General features: G+C 38.2%; 2 protein-coding genes and 1 non-coding gene across 4 annotated transcripts; all 3 read right to left on the bottom strand.

Annotated features, from left to right (window-relative positions):
• Window positions 1-1,544: 1,544 nt before the first annotated feature.
• Window positions 1,545-6,781, bottom strand: LOC121730522 (calcium and integrin-binding family member 2). 2 transcript variants are annotated; one of them, XM_042119605.1, is made up of 5 exons: window positions 6,469-6,781; window positions 5,987-6,021; window positions 4,173-4,290; window positions 2,773-2,897; window positions 1,545-1,788 (listed from the first exon to the last, which is right to left on the bottom strand). In XM_042119605.1, the coding sequence occupies exons 1-5, from the start codon at window positions 6,625-6,627 to the stop codon at window positions 1,551-1,553; spliced, it is 675 nt and encodes a 224-aa protein (XP_041975539.1). In that variant the 5' UTR covers window positions 6,628-6,781; the 3' UTR covers window positions 1,545-1,550. The 2 variants fall into 2 exon arrangements, with proteins under 2 accessions (XP_041975539.1, XP_041975540.1); XM_042119606.1 differs by lacking the exon at window positions 5,987-6,021 and having other exon boundaries at window positions 4,173-4,280.
• Window positions 6,782-8,168: 1,387 nt separating this feature from the next.
• On the bottom strand, window positions 8,169-11,579 carry LOC121730523. The gene is made up of 4 exons (XM_042119607.1): window positions 11,495-11,579; window positions 9,994-10,069; window positions 9,756-9,843; window positions 8,169-9,018 (listed from the first exon to the last, which is right to left on the bottom strand). Exons 2-4 carry the CDS (start codon window positions 10,055-10,057, stop codon window positions 8,886-8,888), a joined length of 285 nt encoding a protein of 94 aa, XP_041975541.1. The 5' UTR covers window positions 10,058-10,069; window positions 11,495-11,579; the 3' UTR covers window positions 8,169-8,885.
• A 2,740-nt stretch (window positions 11,580-14,319) lies between these two features.
• Trnah-gug lies at window positions 14,320-14,391 on the bottom strand. The gene has a single exon. It is a non-coding gene; the product is annotated as a tRNA-His (tRNA).
• Between the last annotated feature and the right edge of the window lie 3,142 nt (window positions 14,392-17,533).

Raw genomic sequence — 17,533 nt, 5'->3', positions numbered from 1 at the left:
AACGAGATTATGAATTGAGAAAGCTCAGATGTTTGTCATCCTCTCGCTCTTTACTTACTTTTATAAGGCTTAATAATCCTTTTTCTTTCATCTCAGAGACATCTGGACCCCCTTTGATGATGTCCTCACCACTTAAGAGACACTTGTCAGTATTCATTGTAGAATCTAACCCGTGAATTCCCGTACGTAGTAAATAGCTTAAAATACGTTAAGAAATCAACAGTTTGTGATAAAATGTTTTATCTTCTATATTTAAAAGAAAGTATTGTTAGTTATAAAAATAACTCAATAACGGCTGACCCGATTTGGCTGGAAATTGTTGGGGGTAGCTTAGAAAAAAAAAGAACATAGGTTTTTTTGTAGGTGAGTAGGTTGGGTAGAGGTATGTATGGTAGGGTTAGGGTGTTTAGGGCGTATTTACTTGGCAGGATGACGTCTGCTGGGTCAGCTAATAAGATATAAAGTAGCAGCCAATAAGTTAAAAAACTCATTTTCGAAACGGTGTAACTCGAAAACGGTAGGATATTTTTAAAATGCTTTAGATGCAATTTGTAGATAATTTAATGGTCCTTCAACTATTCTTTGAAAGTTTTTCTCTAGAATGCACCAATTTTGAGATATGACTGAAAAACACAAAAATGGGCATTTTCCCCATTTTACCCCTACTTTTCGAAAAGGTGTAACTCGAAAACGGTAAGAAATTTATAAAACATTCCAGGTATTATTTGTAGATAATTTTATGGTCTTTTATCTACTCTTTGAAAGTTTTTGTTGAGAACGCACCAATTTAGGAGATATAAGGGATAAACACAAAAATGGGCCCTTTCCCCCCCCCCCCCCCCCTCCCCCCACTCCGCCAGTACCTCTAGTGTCCAGGACTTTTAGTATGTTTATGAACTAGTTACTCTGTACACGTTTCCGAAAAAAAATCTCACGATCCCGCTCACGCACTCTAGAATTGCTTTATTCGATGGACTATTATGCTAATTTTTTGTGAGTAGCTTCATTTTGATAAGACCTGTTGGTCTTATCAAAATGAAGCTATTTTCCCCATTTTACCCCTACTTTTCGAAAAGGTGTAACTCGAAAACGGTAAGAAATTTATAAAACATTCCAGGTATTATTTGTAGATAATTTTATAGTCTTTTATCTACTCTTTGAAAGTTTTTCTCTAGAACGCACCAATTTTGAGATATAAGCGATAAACACAAAAATGGGCCCTTCCTAAAAATGGACTATTATGCTAATTTTTTTGTGAGTAGCTTCATTTTGATAAGACCAACAACATTTTTATTTGCGAAAAATCTCAAAAGTGGTAGCTAACAGAGATAGAAAGGATTTCATACTTTGAATTGATGGTCCTAAAATATGGACCGTTTTATATTTTGTAGGACAATGTTACTCTTAAATTATAATATGAGTATTAATCTATCAAAATACAAAAAAATCAGCTCGTTAGGGTTCTATTATAGGGTTCTGTAATCAACAAAACTTGGTTGACTACTGAACCCTTAAACGAAATGAATGGAATAAAACGGATGGTCTAAACTCTAAACTCTAATATGAAATGTGGACAGGAAATCCGGTGCCCTAACGACTACATGCTCGAAGTCCATGAAGGATAGCTGGCCGTCTCCATCCATGTCGGCCTCCTCCAGCACGCTGGCCACGATCTGGTCCAGCTCGGGACTCTGCAGTTCCCCCTTCGTGAGCAGCCTAGAAGCTTCTAGAAGATCCTCCTTGCCTATGTACAAGTCGTTGTCGAGGTCGTAGATGCGGAAGGCGTACCTGGAAGTGTGAACATGGAAACATCCATATTAACAACTATATTATTATATGTATATAAATATCCATACTTCTATACTAATATTATTATAAATACGAAAGTGTGTCTGTCTGTCTGTCTGTTACCTCTTCAAGCCTAAACTGCTGAACCGATATTGCTAAAATTTGGTATGTAATTGTAGATACTTTGAGTCTGGGGAAATTAACGGTTCCCGCGCGATAATCAAATTTTGGAGCAACGAAGGCACCCGGGGCGTCATCTTTTTTTATGAAATAAGGCGGCAAACGGGTCACCTGATGAAAAGCAACTTCCGCCGCCCTTGGACACTCGCAGCATCAGGAGAGCTGCAAGTGAGTTGCCAGCCTTTTAAGAGGGAATAGGGTAATAGGAGAGGGTAGGGAAGGGAAGGGAATAGGGGAGGGTAGGGAAAGGAATAGGGTAGGGGATTGGGCCTCCGGTAAACTCACTCACTCGGAGAAACACAGCGCAAGCGCTGTTTCACGTAGGCTTTTTGTGAGAACGTGGTATTTCTCCGGTCGAGCCAGCCAATTCGTGCCGAAGCATGGCTCTCCCACGTATGAATTCTCTGAAAATCTAGTGTATTAAAAAAGCGAAAGTGCGTCTGTTTGTTACCTATTCACGGTTAGGCCGTTGGAACAAAAATTGTAATAAATGTTGGTAGGGCGAGTATTGTTTAATAGCTTCAAGCTTGACTACGATTTCTATGGAATTGTAACTAACTACAGCACCTCCCCAGGCCACAGCTCACCAGGCCTTGATGTCCCCGGGCCACAACTCACCAGGCCTGGATATCCCCGGACCACTACTCACCAGGCCTTGATTTCCCCGGGCCACAACTCACTAGGCCTCGATGTCACCGGGCTACAACTCACCAGGCCTCGATGTCCCCGGGCCACAACTCACCAGGCCTCGCTGTCCCCGAGCCTAAACTCACCAGGCCTCTATGTCCCCGGGCCACGACTCACCAGGCCTTGATGTCCCTGGGCGCGGCTTCGCTGAAGACGGACATCATGTCGAGGAAGTCGTCGAAGGTGAGCCCCTCGCCGTCGTGCGAGAACACCTCGCAGATGCGACGCTTGAACGGGTTCTCCTGTAATTTGTTTAGTTGAGACTTATGACTTATGAGAAACATGCATTTCTGTTACCTATTCTGATCGAACGAAGTTGCCTAGCGTGAGCCCTACGAATAATATTAATATTCGTAGCGTGACACCATAATATCCTATTCCGTAAAAGTAAAATTAATCCCATCAAAAACATCCTGTAAAAAAACCAAGTCTCGCAACTCAGTTTTTATACCGTAAAAATTTATGAGATCCATGCAATACCAAGTCGGTTAATTTATTCAGTCCCTACCTAGGGGACCTTCTGTCTCAAGTTAGTACGTAAGTTATTATCATATCAATATAAAAAAATCTTTTACGTTTTAAATAAATAGATCGACTTGGACATCGCATGAAAACACAATGTATGTTACAATTTATACGTAATTATTATAATATTTAAGTATTAGATTGTTTAGTCTATTGCGCTCCATGCGATTGATGCAGGCCCGTACGCGTAGTGCTGTGTGATACTGTATAGTGTTATAATAAATCTAATCATGCGATGCGTTACAGCTCTTAAACTACTCGTTCAAATTGAATAAAATTTTAAATATACCGTGTTTATACAATGCTCGCTTAACAACTAAAAATTAAGGCTTGTTGGTTTATCCACAATGAAGTTATAGGGGGTCAAAAAGAGCCTGAATTGGTTCGAGAAAAGGATGGTACGGCCGTGCCGCTTTTTTGCTCGACTTGGCGGGGGCACTGCCGTGCCCCCAGATTACGTAGGTCCGTCATCTGTTATGGATATTTTTTGGCACCTGTTTTTTTAACACTTGTAACTACTAAAAAAACTGTAGGCACTTTTCTCTATAACTCGCATACGAATATGTACCTTACTATTATTATTCAGCTCGTACCATCGCTTGTATTATAATCCACATTAACACTTCACATACGTTATTTGACCGGTCTAGTTCGACCTAATAGTTGGCCTAGATGCTAAAATAAGAACTAAAAATGCTAAAATAATAGCTAATTTGACTAGACGGTTAAAGACGTCGGCATGAAAGCTGCAAACTTAAAGTGGGATTGGGCGGGTCATGCCAGCCGCATGTATCCTGACCGTTCGGCAAAGGTCATCACAGAGTGGGTACCAAAAGACGGACGACGTGGACGGCCTCGAAAAAGATGGTGAGATGAACTGAATGCCTACAAGCTAGGCTGGCCTGAGCGACGCATTTGGAAGACCTTTGGGAAGGCCTTTGCCCAGCAGTGGGATAGTGTAAGCTCTTAAAAAAATTGACTAGATGGTGTACCTTAAGTTCTGGCAGCGTAAGTATTTTGTCGAGCGGCACGGCGAGCGAGCGCGCGTCGCTCGGGCTGAGCTGCTGCGGCACCAGCGACGGACACACCGCACGGAAACGCTTGAACACACTGTTATACTAGATTAGCTTTTAAAAATCCATACTAATAGTGTAAATGCGATAGTGTCTGTTCGGGCTCAGATGCTGCTACACCAAAGTCATCATCCATTTAGTTTAGTACATTGAATTTAGTCAACCGCTACAGCACAAGACTCTATAAGTAATCAGATATGGTTTTGCTCGATAGTTTAACTCCGATGGTTATTGCTCGATTTGGAGTAAAACTATCGAGCGAAACCGTATGTGAGTACTTAGCATTAGTGTAGGGGTTGTGCACCTTTTGTTTTGTTTCATCTTATTATTATGTATTTACTGAGAACAAAAAACTATTATAAAAAAAGGAGTCTGACGAAAATGCTTGAACATGCTGCAATTGTTATTTTAGGTTAGCTTTTACAAAATCATTGTAATATAATGCGAAAAGAATATGTCTGTCTTTGGTCTTTTCAGACATAGACGCTCAACAGTTTTTCTTCAGCGTTTATACAGTGTGTAACAAAAATAAGTGATAATACTTTAGGGTGTGTACGTGTTCCTTGTAGAGAGTTCACTGTGAAAGTAGCAGCGCTGAAAGACGATTTTTTTTTCATTTTTGTATGGGCAAGGGCCCGAGCGTCACGAGTTTCCCCAGTCACGAGCGCTTTCACAGTGAACTCTCTACAAGGAACACGTACACACCCTAAAGTATTATCACTTATTTTTGTTACACACTGTAAAAATCGAATGTGAATGAAATCCCCGGAAAGAAAATAGATTAATTTTTGTGCAACGGGTTGTAAACAAAACCTAGTATATTATATTATGTATTATCAGAAAAGTACTTTTTGAATAATATTAGACGTATTAAACTTTTTTTTTCTATTTAACAGAGGAAGGTAAGTACAGCCTAGAGAACATAGCCAAGCCCACGCACGCATACAGTACACAGCACCTTACATGTGCTACGAAGCTCTACGGCTGCGCTACGGTAGAGCTGCGGCGTAGGCTTTCTCGAATTTTCAGTTTCTTGCACTTTTTTAAATATTGAAACAAGGCATATTATCTAAATTGTCTGCAATTCTTTTCTTTGTCTTTAAATTGTCTTTGATTCATGAATATCTTGTACTTATCTTTAAACGAGCAATTCTTGTATCTATACATCTATACATACATACATATAAATAAAATTGGAGTGTCTGTTTGTAATATTGAAAGAACCGCTTTTTACTACATGCATACGAATGTATATACGCTATATACACCAAAACAACATTTTTTATAATTTTTATCTGTATGTCTGTCTGTCTGTCTGTCTGTTTGTTCCGGCTAATCTCTGAAATGGCTGGAGCGATTTTGACGGGACTTTTATAGGCACATAGCTGATGTATTAAGGAATAATTTAGGCTACTTTTTAACCGACTTCCGAAAAGGAGGAGGATATATTTTACTTATTATCTTTGTTATCACAATATTTTGTTGACGCGGACGAAGTGGCGGGCAACAGCTAGTATTATATAATATAATTGTAATTTCGGAATCGGCTCCAACGATTTTCATGAAAAGTTCATAGGGGGTTTTAGGGGTGATAGATCGATCTAGCTAGGAATCATTTTTAAAAAATCACATTTTAAAATCATGTTTTATCGAATACCGAGCGAAGTTCGGTCAAATAGCTAGTAATAATTAATCGGCAAAGGTGTACGCCAATATTCATGAGTAACACTTACCGTAATATTTCCTTCCTTGTAAAGAAAGTACAGTCCTTAAACATACAATTATTGTCAGGTAATAATTGGGTAATAAGATATTATATTAAAAATTTTAAATATACCATAGTAATTTAGTGAATAATAAAATATAAATTACAGGAAAAAAGCTTTGTTAAGTTAATAATTACAGGAACAAAAATTCTTCTATACTTTTAAACCTGTGCTACTAACAATAACAAACGTACTTAACTTGTTTAACTTTCCTAAAACACAAATACAAAAAAAAAACCAAACACAGCTACGTAAAAATTACTTTAACAAAATAGTGTCAAATGCTTTGTAATATAAGTACCTAGTTTATTCGTTACGTTATGGTTGCAATAAATAATAAGTTAATAACATTGCAAACGCGCAGCTTGCCTAATAGTACACCCGTTCACCGTTATTTTGCCTCGAAACTATAACCCTTGTAACATAGGTATTAATGACTGTCTGTTTACCTGATAGTCCTCCAGCTGTTGCTCTGTGAATGTGACGATTTTGTTGCCCATGGCTCTGCTCAGTGCCCATACAGTGACGCGACAATGACCCGACAGTGCTATGGCGCGCCGGCACTCGCGGGTCGCGACTGACGTCAGCCGCGCGGGTGTGGTCGACATAGATTAGCTGTGGCTAGGCTATCGTTACTATAGGTCGCGTAAAACTTTAAGATCACAGAAATATAGAAGGGGAAGGAACAAAGTTAGATTTTTCACGTGCAAAGATTACGCTACTGGTAGATCAGTGAGCTGATGAGATACTATTTTTAATAAGGATATAATCAGTAGGTATATTATTATTTTTAAGCCCTGATTACACCTACCGAGTAGAGTGGCGATGACAGTTCACTCGGCCTATTTTATTACGGTTGGCATAATTCTGTTGCATTAGGTTTTATAAGAAACTAGTTGACGCCCGCAACTCCGTTGCGCCAAAATTCGTTTATTGCGCGGGAATCGTAATTTTTTTCAGGACAAAAAGTATCCTATGTCCTTTCCCGGGACTCAAAGTATCTCCATAAAAATTTTCACCGAAATCGGTTCAGCGGTTAGGGCGTGAAGAGGTAACAGACAGACAGACAGACACACTTTCGCATTTATAATATTAGTATGGAAGTATGGATTCTTAAATTGTCTTTCACACGAGTGTAATTTCGCAAGTCATGATTGGTATGAAAAAAATAATGTTACTTACCGACATTCCGCGACTCACGACTCACAAAATTGCGCCCGCTTAGCTTCATCCTAATTACTTTTTTACATTCTATCTATTCATTACTCTGTGAAGGTGTAATAGGCCACGCCTTGTAGTTTGTACGTTTTGGGATTTATCACTTCAGTGATTGCATTTCGTTCAGGAGTGGGGGGGGGGGGGGGGGGGGGTCGATAGTACATTTTGTTAATTAAGAAGGTTTAGATTTTCTAATCAGTGCTGACTTTACAAAAATAAGCGACAGATTCAAACGATAATTTTAATAACTTTCTTTTCTAAGATTCTAATATAAAATAAATGAAACAAGAAATAGCGGCTAATTCTTTATTAAATTTTGTAATGTAAGCAAGTTAAAGCAATTTCTAAATATATTTAAAAAGCCTGATCATAAAATACACTGTAATGCGATACAAAATTATAATTGTGTTTGTTGTGATGAAATGATGTTGGTGACGACGACAGCGACAATAAAAACAACAGAATAATTATTATTGTATCACATTACATACTTAATAATATTTATACAAAAATTTTGACACCGCATACAATAATAATTGGTCCCAGTAAAAGTCAATTTCCAAAAATATGTTAAAAGCAAAATAGGTACCACATTACATAAAATTATACAACAAATTTTGACTACCGTCTACCGCATACATGTCTCCCAAAGTTATTGTGGTATCATCAAAATTACAATTAATTCATACCTTCATCAATCTATCCACTGCTGAACGTAGGCCTCCATGTGCGTTACTACTTCTTTGGTTTAAATTAACGATAATTTTGACGATAAATAACAATAACTTAGAAAGACTTTCGATAAACAATAATTAATTTGAGCTCCATAGGCAAAAGCTTTAAAGAAGCGAGTCCGAAGTCCACTTATACCTAAATTATACTAAAAAAATTGTGTACACAAAGGTACTGAGTGTAGAAATACCTCTTATAATAAAGATATTATTTAAATATCGAACACACGGTCTCCTTGTCTTTGCTTGGCAGAAAAAGAGACAGCGGACTTTGAACAGTAATAATACCCTGCGTAAAGGTGTTTTATATTGAGAGGGCTAGTAGATATTAATTTTAAAAACAATAACATTTATCACTAATCTACTATTGAGTCCTTAAAACTACTTAATATACCTAATGCTATTGGGCGTTACTACTTCTCAAAATTAAAATATATAATCAACTTCTGTTTTACGCAAATATTAATCATGTAACATGTATTAAATATCGTAATATATAAATAATGGTTATGTTATTGTGACGACGACGACAGCGACTTAAATATTACAATATGTATAATAATATGAAAACTAATGGATAAGGCTATACAATAGCAAATCAATTGACGTATTGTTTAAATCTAGTCATTTTAGAAACGGCATAAGTGCTAGGTACTTAGGTTATTAAAAATAGTTGCAATTTAACAATATAAGCAATACTAAAGGGTTTACTCGTAACATAGATTAATATAAAGAAATAGTTTGATTTCAGGCCCAGGGTTTAACGATCTGTGGACCTAGAAGTTATACGCGAATTGTTTGTACTTATACTGTCCAAATATGAAACATCACAGTCAAAAATGTATGCTGTTCTATTGTCTATATTTGAACTGGAAAGGCATGGCCGTTCTTTTGCCCCTGATTCTTACAAGTTAATTCTATGCCCATCCCGCGCAGGCGGCGACGCAGGCGGCCTCGCTCGCGAAGTTGTTGGACTCGTGTGTTGGGAGAGGGCAGTAGCTGGACCAGTGCATGATGTAGCAGCGCTGCGTCCGCCAGTCGAATGTGTACCTGCGTATGAATGACTGGTAAAGCAGGCCATAAAGGCAAGGGTGTACCGGACAGGTTTGCCTGTGCAGGTAACTGCACAGGCAAACCTGTCCGGTTTAGGTTTTGCCTCAACTTTGCCTGACAGGCGTAAGCCTGTCAGGCAAAGTTGAGGCAAAACCTACACAGTTCTGTAACATACACGTTCCGGTTTACCTGAACAGTTGATCTCTTCAGGCAAACCTGTCATGTACACCCTTGCGTGTATGGCCTGCTTTAGTCAAGGGTCTAAAGGTGCATTTCCACCACAGCTAAGTTGCATTTTGAGAACCACTAGAATCGCTGTTGGATCTTTAAAACATATTCCTCAATCCTCACTACACAGTTACGGTACACTTTCACGTAAGTATTCTTGATTATTATGGGTGACATATTATTATTCTTGAGTATTTTGCAGCATATTATATTTGCTATCATCTAAAATATTACAGAATTCCAAAAAATACAAAACTTTGATAAGTACAGGCTACTCGTGTGTTAAACACAATATAATATTCCCCGCGTTCCTTTTGATGTTAAAAACGATCAAAACGCTCAAAATGCCTTCTATTTTGAGCGTTTTGATCGTTTTTAACATCAAATGGAACGCGGGAATTATATATGTACTCTTTTTTTGAAAACGAATTTGCGTTGTCTAATTTGGACTTTTCGCCCATTTGTACCAAGGATATATAACCTAAACTAGTTTCAGTTAAACATACCTGTTAGTATGTGGCCACCTGCTGAGTGACATGCTCTCTATCACGCAGTGCCTCTCCCTCGGCTTCGTCTGACATACTTCGGCGGTTACTGCAAATAGAATAGGTAAACACTTGAATATTTGGTGCTAAAAATTAAAAACAGATTTAAGTTGTAGGACGTTTTTTTTAAATGTTGGTTTGCAGATGAGCTGCAGGTGCGTTGCAGGCCTTTAATTAAAAAAAAAATAGCTAAACTCACTGCGTGCTTCGCCGAAACAGATGTGTGTAAGCAGCAGCATGACGCAGCACAGCGCGCGCCGCATCGCTCGGGTTATCTGGCGAATGACGAAATATACCGCTTTAATATACTTAATTGTTATTATTATTAACATTATCTTTTGTCATTACTAACATTAAGATAACTGTATGAATTGACCTATTCGCCATTTTGATGCCTACCCTACATAAATGGCACGCTTCAAATTAGCGTTTAGATATCTGAATATTTAAAGAAAATCCATACCAAGAATCAAAGATTGTCAAGTGTACTTAGTATATTATATACTTACTATATAGCCTACTTCCATACTAATATTATAAACGCGAAAGTGTTTATGTCTGTCTGTCACGTCTTCACTCCCAAACCACTAAACATAAATATGCTGAAATTTGGTAAGTATGTGGATACTTTTAGTCCCGGGAAAGGACATAGGTGATAGGATACTCTTTGTACCGAAAAAATATACGGCTCCCGTGCAATAATCGAATTATGACGCAACAAAGTTGCAGGCGCTATCTAGTATTTCATATTTTTAACTGACTTCCAAAAATGAGGAGGTTATATTATTTTGTTCGTCTGTTCTTATTATCAGTAATGATTAATGAACACATAGGTATACTAGTTACCTAGTAGATATCTAAGTTTGTGTCAATTTGCCTTATTTCTTAAAGTACACTCACTACAGACTCCTATGAGTATTTTCTATGAGTTACCAAACTATTATTTTGCTACATCGGAGGAACAACAATCCATTTTTAAATTTATTCTCTCAAACCCTCAGGGATTTGAAATTTATCCGAGATGAGAAGCTGGGAGCTCAAGACCGCGCTTTACGTCCCAATTGGGGGACATTGCTTTTAACAACAAACGTCTAGACTCCTGATTATGTTTAGCACTTAGTATGAAACCTTCGTTTACATCGACATATTTTTAAATAAATCGAGGCAAAAATGCTTTGAGCTTCATGATACTATAATAATATTTAAAAAGTCTGTTGAAACGTTAAAACCTACACAAGATGGCCGACAATTACAAAATGGCGTCACGTCGGTGTCGTGGTAAATGCTAACTTGAGATAGCTTTTGAAATAAAAATAGAAATGGAAATAATAAAGATTTATATCTCAAATGTAACCTTTATCTGCCGAGCATCAGACTATTAATTTATTCACCTGCTTGAGGAAAAACAATGTGACTTACAACATTTTGTTTCTAGTAGTTATTTTGTACGATTGTGTGTTTTTGTATAAGAATTTTCCTTTTAATCAATATTTTTGTGTCTATTCCTACATTTTTAAACTAACAACGGACAGAAACTATTGCGTATAAAATTTGAACCAAAAGCAAGATACATAACGGGCGTAGTAAGTAATTAAAACAATTAAAAGGAAAAAATACAAAAAAAAATTCATAAAAATGTAGTGACTGTAATATTATACCTACAAAGTAATATTAAAAATTTAAATATTCAAAAGTCTCACCTGAAACAATCCCGGCTAAAGTAAGAGGAGATCGCGTGCTGCTGCTTGTCCATTCCGATCACGAGTGACATGATTTAAAAACGTCTGGAACTTTCCGTAGAACGTTATTTATTTACACTTTGAAGGTACTTTTGAAAAAAAGTTCATAAGGCCACACATTGGCTACGTCGCGACACGCGACGCGACAAGCGATTAACGAGTACATTAAGGGTCCCCGCAGACTTACAATTTAAAGTTGGCCGACTATCGTACAAACCACAGAAATACATCAAGATAAAAGCGGTTTGTACGAAAGTCGGCCAACTTTAATAATTGTAAGTCTGCGGTGACACTAAACAATAAACATAATATCTTAAAATCCCGGCTATATAATATAATATATTATTTATATTTGATCTATTTTTACACTTTCTATAAAACAACGCAAAGATGATAAGTGATAACAAAAAATACTAATAGCTAAAATTTTAAATACTTACGGTACCTATTTGCTTAGATAAAATAAATAAAGATGACGATGAAAGACTTGTAAGTAGTAAGATTTGTAAGTACCTGATATTTTATCTGGTAGGAGAATAGAGGAGTTTCTTCTCCTCATTTTCTCGTTTAACTTCTGGTTATATACTTATATACTAGTTATGGTAGAATGTAGACATTACTGTCATGTACTGCTTGTGTATGAAGATGCACGGAGACTTATAGTCTATAGCTGATAATACTTAATAATTATTATTACTCGCACGACATCAATGTGGCACGGGTCTTACAATTTACATATTGTATATCTACCTTCTTTTGAAATGTATTCTTTAAAGGAGGTTATACACTCGATACAGAGGAACAAAAAAATTACATATTATTATTATGTATCTACAGTCGAATTTAGAAACCTCCTCCTTTTTGGAAATCGGTTAAAAAAAGTATTTTCATACGCCTTTAATAACGACCGCAGACTTACAATTTCAAGTTGGCCAACTTAATCGCATAGTAATTATATAGTATACCAAGAGCTTTAGCGACTTAGCATGCAATGTGTCCCAGAGCTCGCACACATTGCATTGCATCCAACTAAATTGTACAACTAAATAATTGGACACCAATCGTATATAAGAACCACGATTCCTTTCCGATTACCTACAAATTAAAAAGTGGTCCAATTAAATTGTGAAATATAAAGATAGTCGGCCAACTTGAGACAATAATTGTAAGTCAGCGGTCGCTCTAAAGGCTGACGCCTTTAGCCACCACAAGGCCACAAAGCTAAAAGTAATAATTTTATTTCTATAGATTTTAATATCAATATCTTTATGTCGCTTCGGATGGAAAATGCGACTGCACTGGCAATATTTTTTAACTGCTGGCAATCAAATTTTGAAATTAAACTGAACTTGATTTAATGTCTTCTATCAGGACGAATGGGTGTAATAAACATTGATAATACTTTTATGCATTCATCTTATATCTGAATAGTCATTTCTCGATCCCATAAAAACAAATCAAAACTAATAAAATTATTCTTCTATGTGATTTCATTTCATAGGATATCCAATGAGGAGGCACATACCCACATTTAACGTTTAAGTAATAAAAAAAAAATAGAGATTAAACAACAATCAGAGCGAGCGAGGCGAGCCCTGGTATATCCCACATCTTGTACATTTTGTGGTACACTTTACGGAAAAACGCCTGTAACAAAACTAAGTGACAATATTTTAAGGTGTGTACGTGTTCCTTGTAAAGAGTTCACTGTGAAAGTAGCAGCGCTGAAAGACTAACAATTTTTTCACTTTAATTTTATAGGGAAGCTCGTGATGCTGGGGGCTGGGGCGCTTGCCCAAGTGTGTAATGTGTCGAGCTAGCGACCGGCCGTGCTCCGCGTTCGGCGTTACACACGCAGCAAAATTAATATTTTTGCGAATCGCGCGGCACATTGCTGCTGCACGTGACCATGGCGCGCGTGGCCAACGAGTTGCTGTCGTTTATCCATCACGCCATCGACACCATGGACGAGGTCAACATCATGCAGATCTGCAAGTCCTCCTTCTCCAGTGAGGAGATTTGCAAGGGCATGCTGTACGAGACGCTCGAACAGAGCGCGAATACGCCGTCGCGACGAAGAGACGGAACGGAATGGAGCGTGCAGGACATCATCTCCCTGCTGAAGCAGACTGATCCTGATGAGGTGCCGGCTTTTGTGGCAAAGGAGCTGCACAAACTGCTGCTGTCACGCTGGACCACGTCGACGTCGTCAGCCTACTAAAGGACATCAGGTTCCTGAAGGAGGAGCTGGCCGGAGTTACTAAATAGTAAATAGTTACATCGTTTACTGTCGTTTAAATATGTTTTAATTTCAAAAATAGATAAGGTTTTATATTGGGCCATAAATATTCATTTTTTATTTCCTTCTATAAAAAATCTCGAAATTGCGCCTGTGTGTATGGTGCCTTAATAGTAATTATAAGGAATAGAGAGGGCCCTCGAGCATATTGTTCGCGTTATCATCCTAATTGCTTACATATTATATTGTTAACGAGACTTACCTTTGAATTGTAGTAGAAAAATAATATGTCTTGGGAAATGTGACTGATGAGACACAATTAAATCTTTTACGACACAAAAATTTGGTTGATGCTGAGCCTTTGATAGTTACCTGGGCATAATTTAAAGGGTTCTGTTTTTGCCCTTTAAATATTAAGTTCAAATACCCTTGAAACCCAAAAAACTTGGGAAAAATCTTTGAAAATTAAATAAATCGTAAAATTAATAAGCAGCTAATCAATAATATAAAATGACAAAACTTAAGCTCCGCCGTGACAGCTTGGGGCTGCCGTGACCAGGATTCGAACCTGGGTTACTACGGCCACAACGTAGGGTCCTAACCACTAGACGATCACGGCTGTCGGAGCGAGTGACAGTCATACTCAATATTGTGACCACTTTAGTATTTAATAATAATATTAACAAATCAAATACTTCACAATAGTACCGTTAATATAAATAAATAGCGAGCATTTTAAATTAGTCGCTTTATGGCACTTTCACTCTGCCCCAGTTATTTTATTCGAGCTATAGTTAAGTTTTTTTTTGTTTTTATGAAATAACGGGGCAAACGAGCAAACGGGTCACCTGATGGAAAGCAACTTCCGTCGCCCATGGACACTCACAGCATCAGAAGAGCTGCAAGTGCGTTGCCGGCCTTTTAAGAGGGAATAGGGTAATAGGGGAGGGTAGGGAAGGAAATGGGATAAGGAATTGGGCCTCCGGTAAACTCACTCACTCGGCGAAACATAGGGCAAGCGCTGTTTCACGCCGGTTTTCTGTGAGAACGTGGTATTTCTCCGGTCGAGCCGGCCCATTCGTGCCGAAGCATGGCTCTCCCACGTATAAAATTTTATATTAATAATTGCTTAAGAGGAGGCCACACCGCTCTTTTTTCCATACAAACGTTGTCCCCTGTTTCCTCCCTGGATAGTGCTAGTAGAGTTATAATTTTTTTCCTGAATATCTATGGCCACTAATATAATATCCCTATGTTTTCTTTTTTTTATAATTTATTATTAAATAAGATATGAACGTTCAAAAACCCAAAAAAAATGGGCAGATTTTCCGCTGTGTTCAAACATCCAGAAAACAGATTTAGCTAGATTATACAAAAAAAAACATAGGAACACATCAAGCCTTTCTTTACTCTTTAATGAAAAAAGTACTTAAATCGGTTAAGTTTTGGAGAAGAAATCAGGGGACAACGAATCGTTAATTTTCTGGATTTTCTGCAGTTGTCTCTATCGCATTCTGCGGTATAGGCTTGAGGTAAGGGAGACAGCTATAGATAATTACACGTACTTTTTTTTAATTTCTTTAAGCCCTGGTGTATCCTCTTAAGGCGCGCTTACACTACTGCTACAAGCTACGCAGACGATTTATTGTCGTCTACGTAACAAGTTTCATTTTTTCAATTATTAATTATTATTGTTTTATACAAAGCAAACGATATATTTTATATGTTATATTGTTGTGATTTTTCAATACCAGAATTTTGATTCTGATCTCTGATTGTTGAATCTTACAATAATACTACAAACCAATGTAAGACGCGCTTTTATTGGAAAAAATATAATAATTAATTAACGCTTACTTTAATGATAGCTCTATTTCGCTTAATAATGTCTTATTACGTCATAATTAAATAAATACGTGGGAGAGCCATGCTTCGGCACGAATGAGCCGGCTCGACCGGAGAAATACCACGTTCTTACAGAAGACCGGCGTGAAACAGCGCTTGCGCTGTGTTTCGCCGAGTGAGTGAGTTTACCGGAGGCCCAATCCCCTTACCCCTACCCTATTCCCTTCCCTACCCTCAACTGTTCCCTTCCCTTCCCTTCCCTACCCTCCCCTTCCCTTCCCTACCCTCCCCTATTATATAAATACCACGTTCTCACAGAAAACCGGCGTGAAACAGCGCTTGCGCTGTGTTTCGCCGAGTGAGTGAGTTTACCGGAGGCCCAATCCCCTTACCCCTACCCTATTCCCTTCCCTACCCTCAACTGTTCCCTTCCCTTCCCTTCCCTTCCCTACCCTCCCCTTCCCTTCCCTACCCTCCCCTATTACCCTATTCCCTCTTAAAAGGCCGGCAACGCACTTGCAGCTCTTCTGATGCTGCGAGTGTCCATGGGCGACGGAAGTTGCTTTCCATCAGGTGACCCGTTTGCTCGTTTGCCCCCTTATTTCATTAAAAAAAAAAATGTATCACAAATGCATGTTATCATTGTATGCCTGATTCATTGGTTATTTATGTTACATATGGAAATATAAACATTAAGTAGCATGTTTTTATTACCATGTTTACAGTATAATTTAAATTTTAATGTTTAGAAGCTGTAAAAGCTATCACCATTGTTAGCTGGATAGTAAAAATTTAAAGCGCTAGAGCACTGCGTCATAAAACTTTATAATCTTTTTACGAGGCACAGACAAAACCTAGAACAAATGATAGTAAAGGCGTAGATGGCTCTTTCTTATTAATGAACGGGAGAAGAAACAGTGGTGCCAGAAGTTAAAATATAATCTATCGTCATAATAATTTTAAAATATTATGAAAGAAATTGATTCAAAAGCAAAATGGCAGACCCGTGGTGGCTATCCCGTGGTGCTCCCCCCTTCAGTTCTTTGACTTTCGGTCACTGCAACTTTATGCTGTCTCCCGCTTTATATGGGGAGGGAATTTGGAATCTTCCTACTCCTCCTATTTTCTTTTGATTAATTTCGTTGCGGGTCCCAAGCCAGCTTTAGCATGTCCCTCGGGCTCTCTGAGATCATATCAAAGGGTTTTCGTGATTGGATACCGCTGTCGATCCTGGCGACACAGGAGATACAGTGGTGGGAATGTGTGGTGGGCCAAAGTCCGTTTAAAAAAAAAATTAAAAAAATGGCAGACCCTTAACTGACAGAGTCAAAATGCAATGTGACGAACTATGTATGGGATTTGACAAAATTTAATTAAGGTGACTTAGCGATGCATTATGACCTATGTGGTATGTACATTGTAAAATCCCATACATATTCCACATCTAACTTTGCTATTGAAACTGGCGAATGCATTTTGACCAAGCTTATAAAATTGTTTCTAAACTTCAGGGCCGGATTTATATTTTTTATGAGTATTTGCCGCCCGTATATACGAACTAGTCCGCCATCCTAGGATACTGCCGCCTCCCTAGGATGCCATAGGTGATAGGACGCCGCCGCCCATAGGCCATGGCCTATACTGCCTAATCCTATACATAAATCTAGAGCTGCTAAGCTTCATGTCGATAGTGATGATGAGTCCTACAAGTGTACTGCGTCCAATTACTGCTTGTCACAAATTGCAACGGCGTTTTACATAATTGTGATGACGTCATCCGTACACAGAGAGTTAATTATTCCCGCCTCAACATGCGGTCGGCCCGATGTAGTGTCAATACGGCTTTATGCGTGCGGTTAGTATGTGAACATGGCTTTATGGGTAGTACAAGTAGGCCTACGAGTTACGACTTACGA

This window comes from Aricia agestis, chromosome 9 (genome assembly GCF_905147365.1).
Source record: "Aricia agestis chromosome 9, ilAriAges1.1, whole genome shotgun sequence".
Lineage (NCBI taxonomy): Eukaryota > Metazoa > Arthropoda > Insecta > Lepidoptera > Lycaenidae > Aricia > Aricia agestis.
Note: the sequence above shows the minus strand (reverse complement) of the source record. Positions and strands in the feature narration are given on the sequence as shown.

Coding starts and splice junctions, on each gene's coding strand:
- LOC121730522 (XM_042119605.1), bottom strand. CDS start 6,627: ATGTCGACCACACCCGCGCGGCTGACGTCAGTCGCGACCCGCGAGTGC. Junction 4,291..5,986: donor ACAAGGAAGGAAATATTACG/GTAAGTGTTACT, acceptor CTAGTATAACAG/TGTGTTCAAGCGTTTCCGTG. Junction 2,898..4,172: donor TTACGCTGCCAGAACTTAAG/GTACACCATCTA, acceptor AACAAATTACAG/GAGAACCCGTTCAAGCGTCG.
- LOC121730523 (XM_042119607.1), bottom strand. CDS start 10,057: ATGCGGCGCGCGCTGTGCTGCGTCATGCTGCTGCTTACACACATCTGT. Junction 9,844..9,993: donor CTGTTTCGGCGAAGCACGCA/GTGAGTTTAGCT, acceptor TTCTATTTGCAG/TAACCGCCGAAGTATGTCAG. Junction 9,019..9,755: donor AGGTGGCCACATACTAACAG/GTATGTTTAACT, acceptor ATTCATACGCAG/GTACACATTCGACTGGCGGA.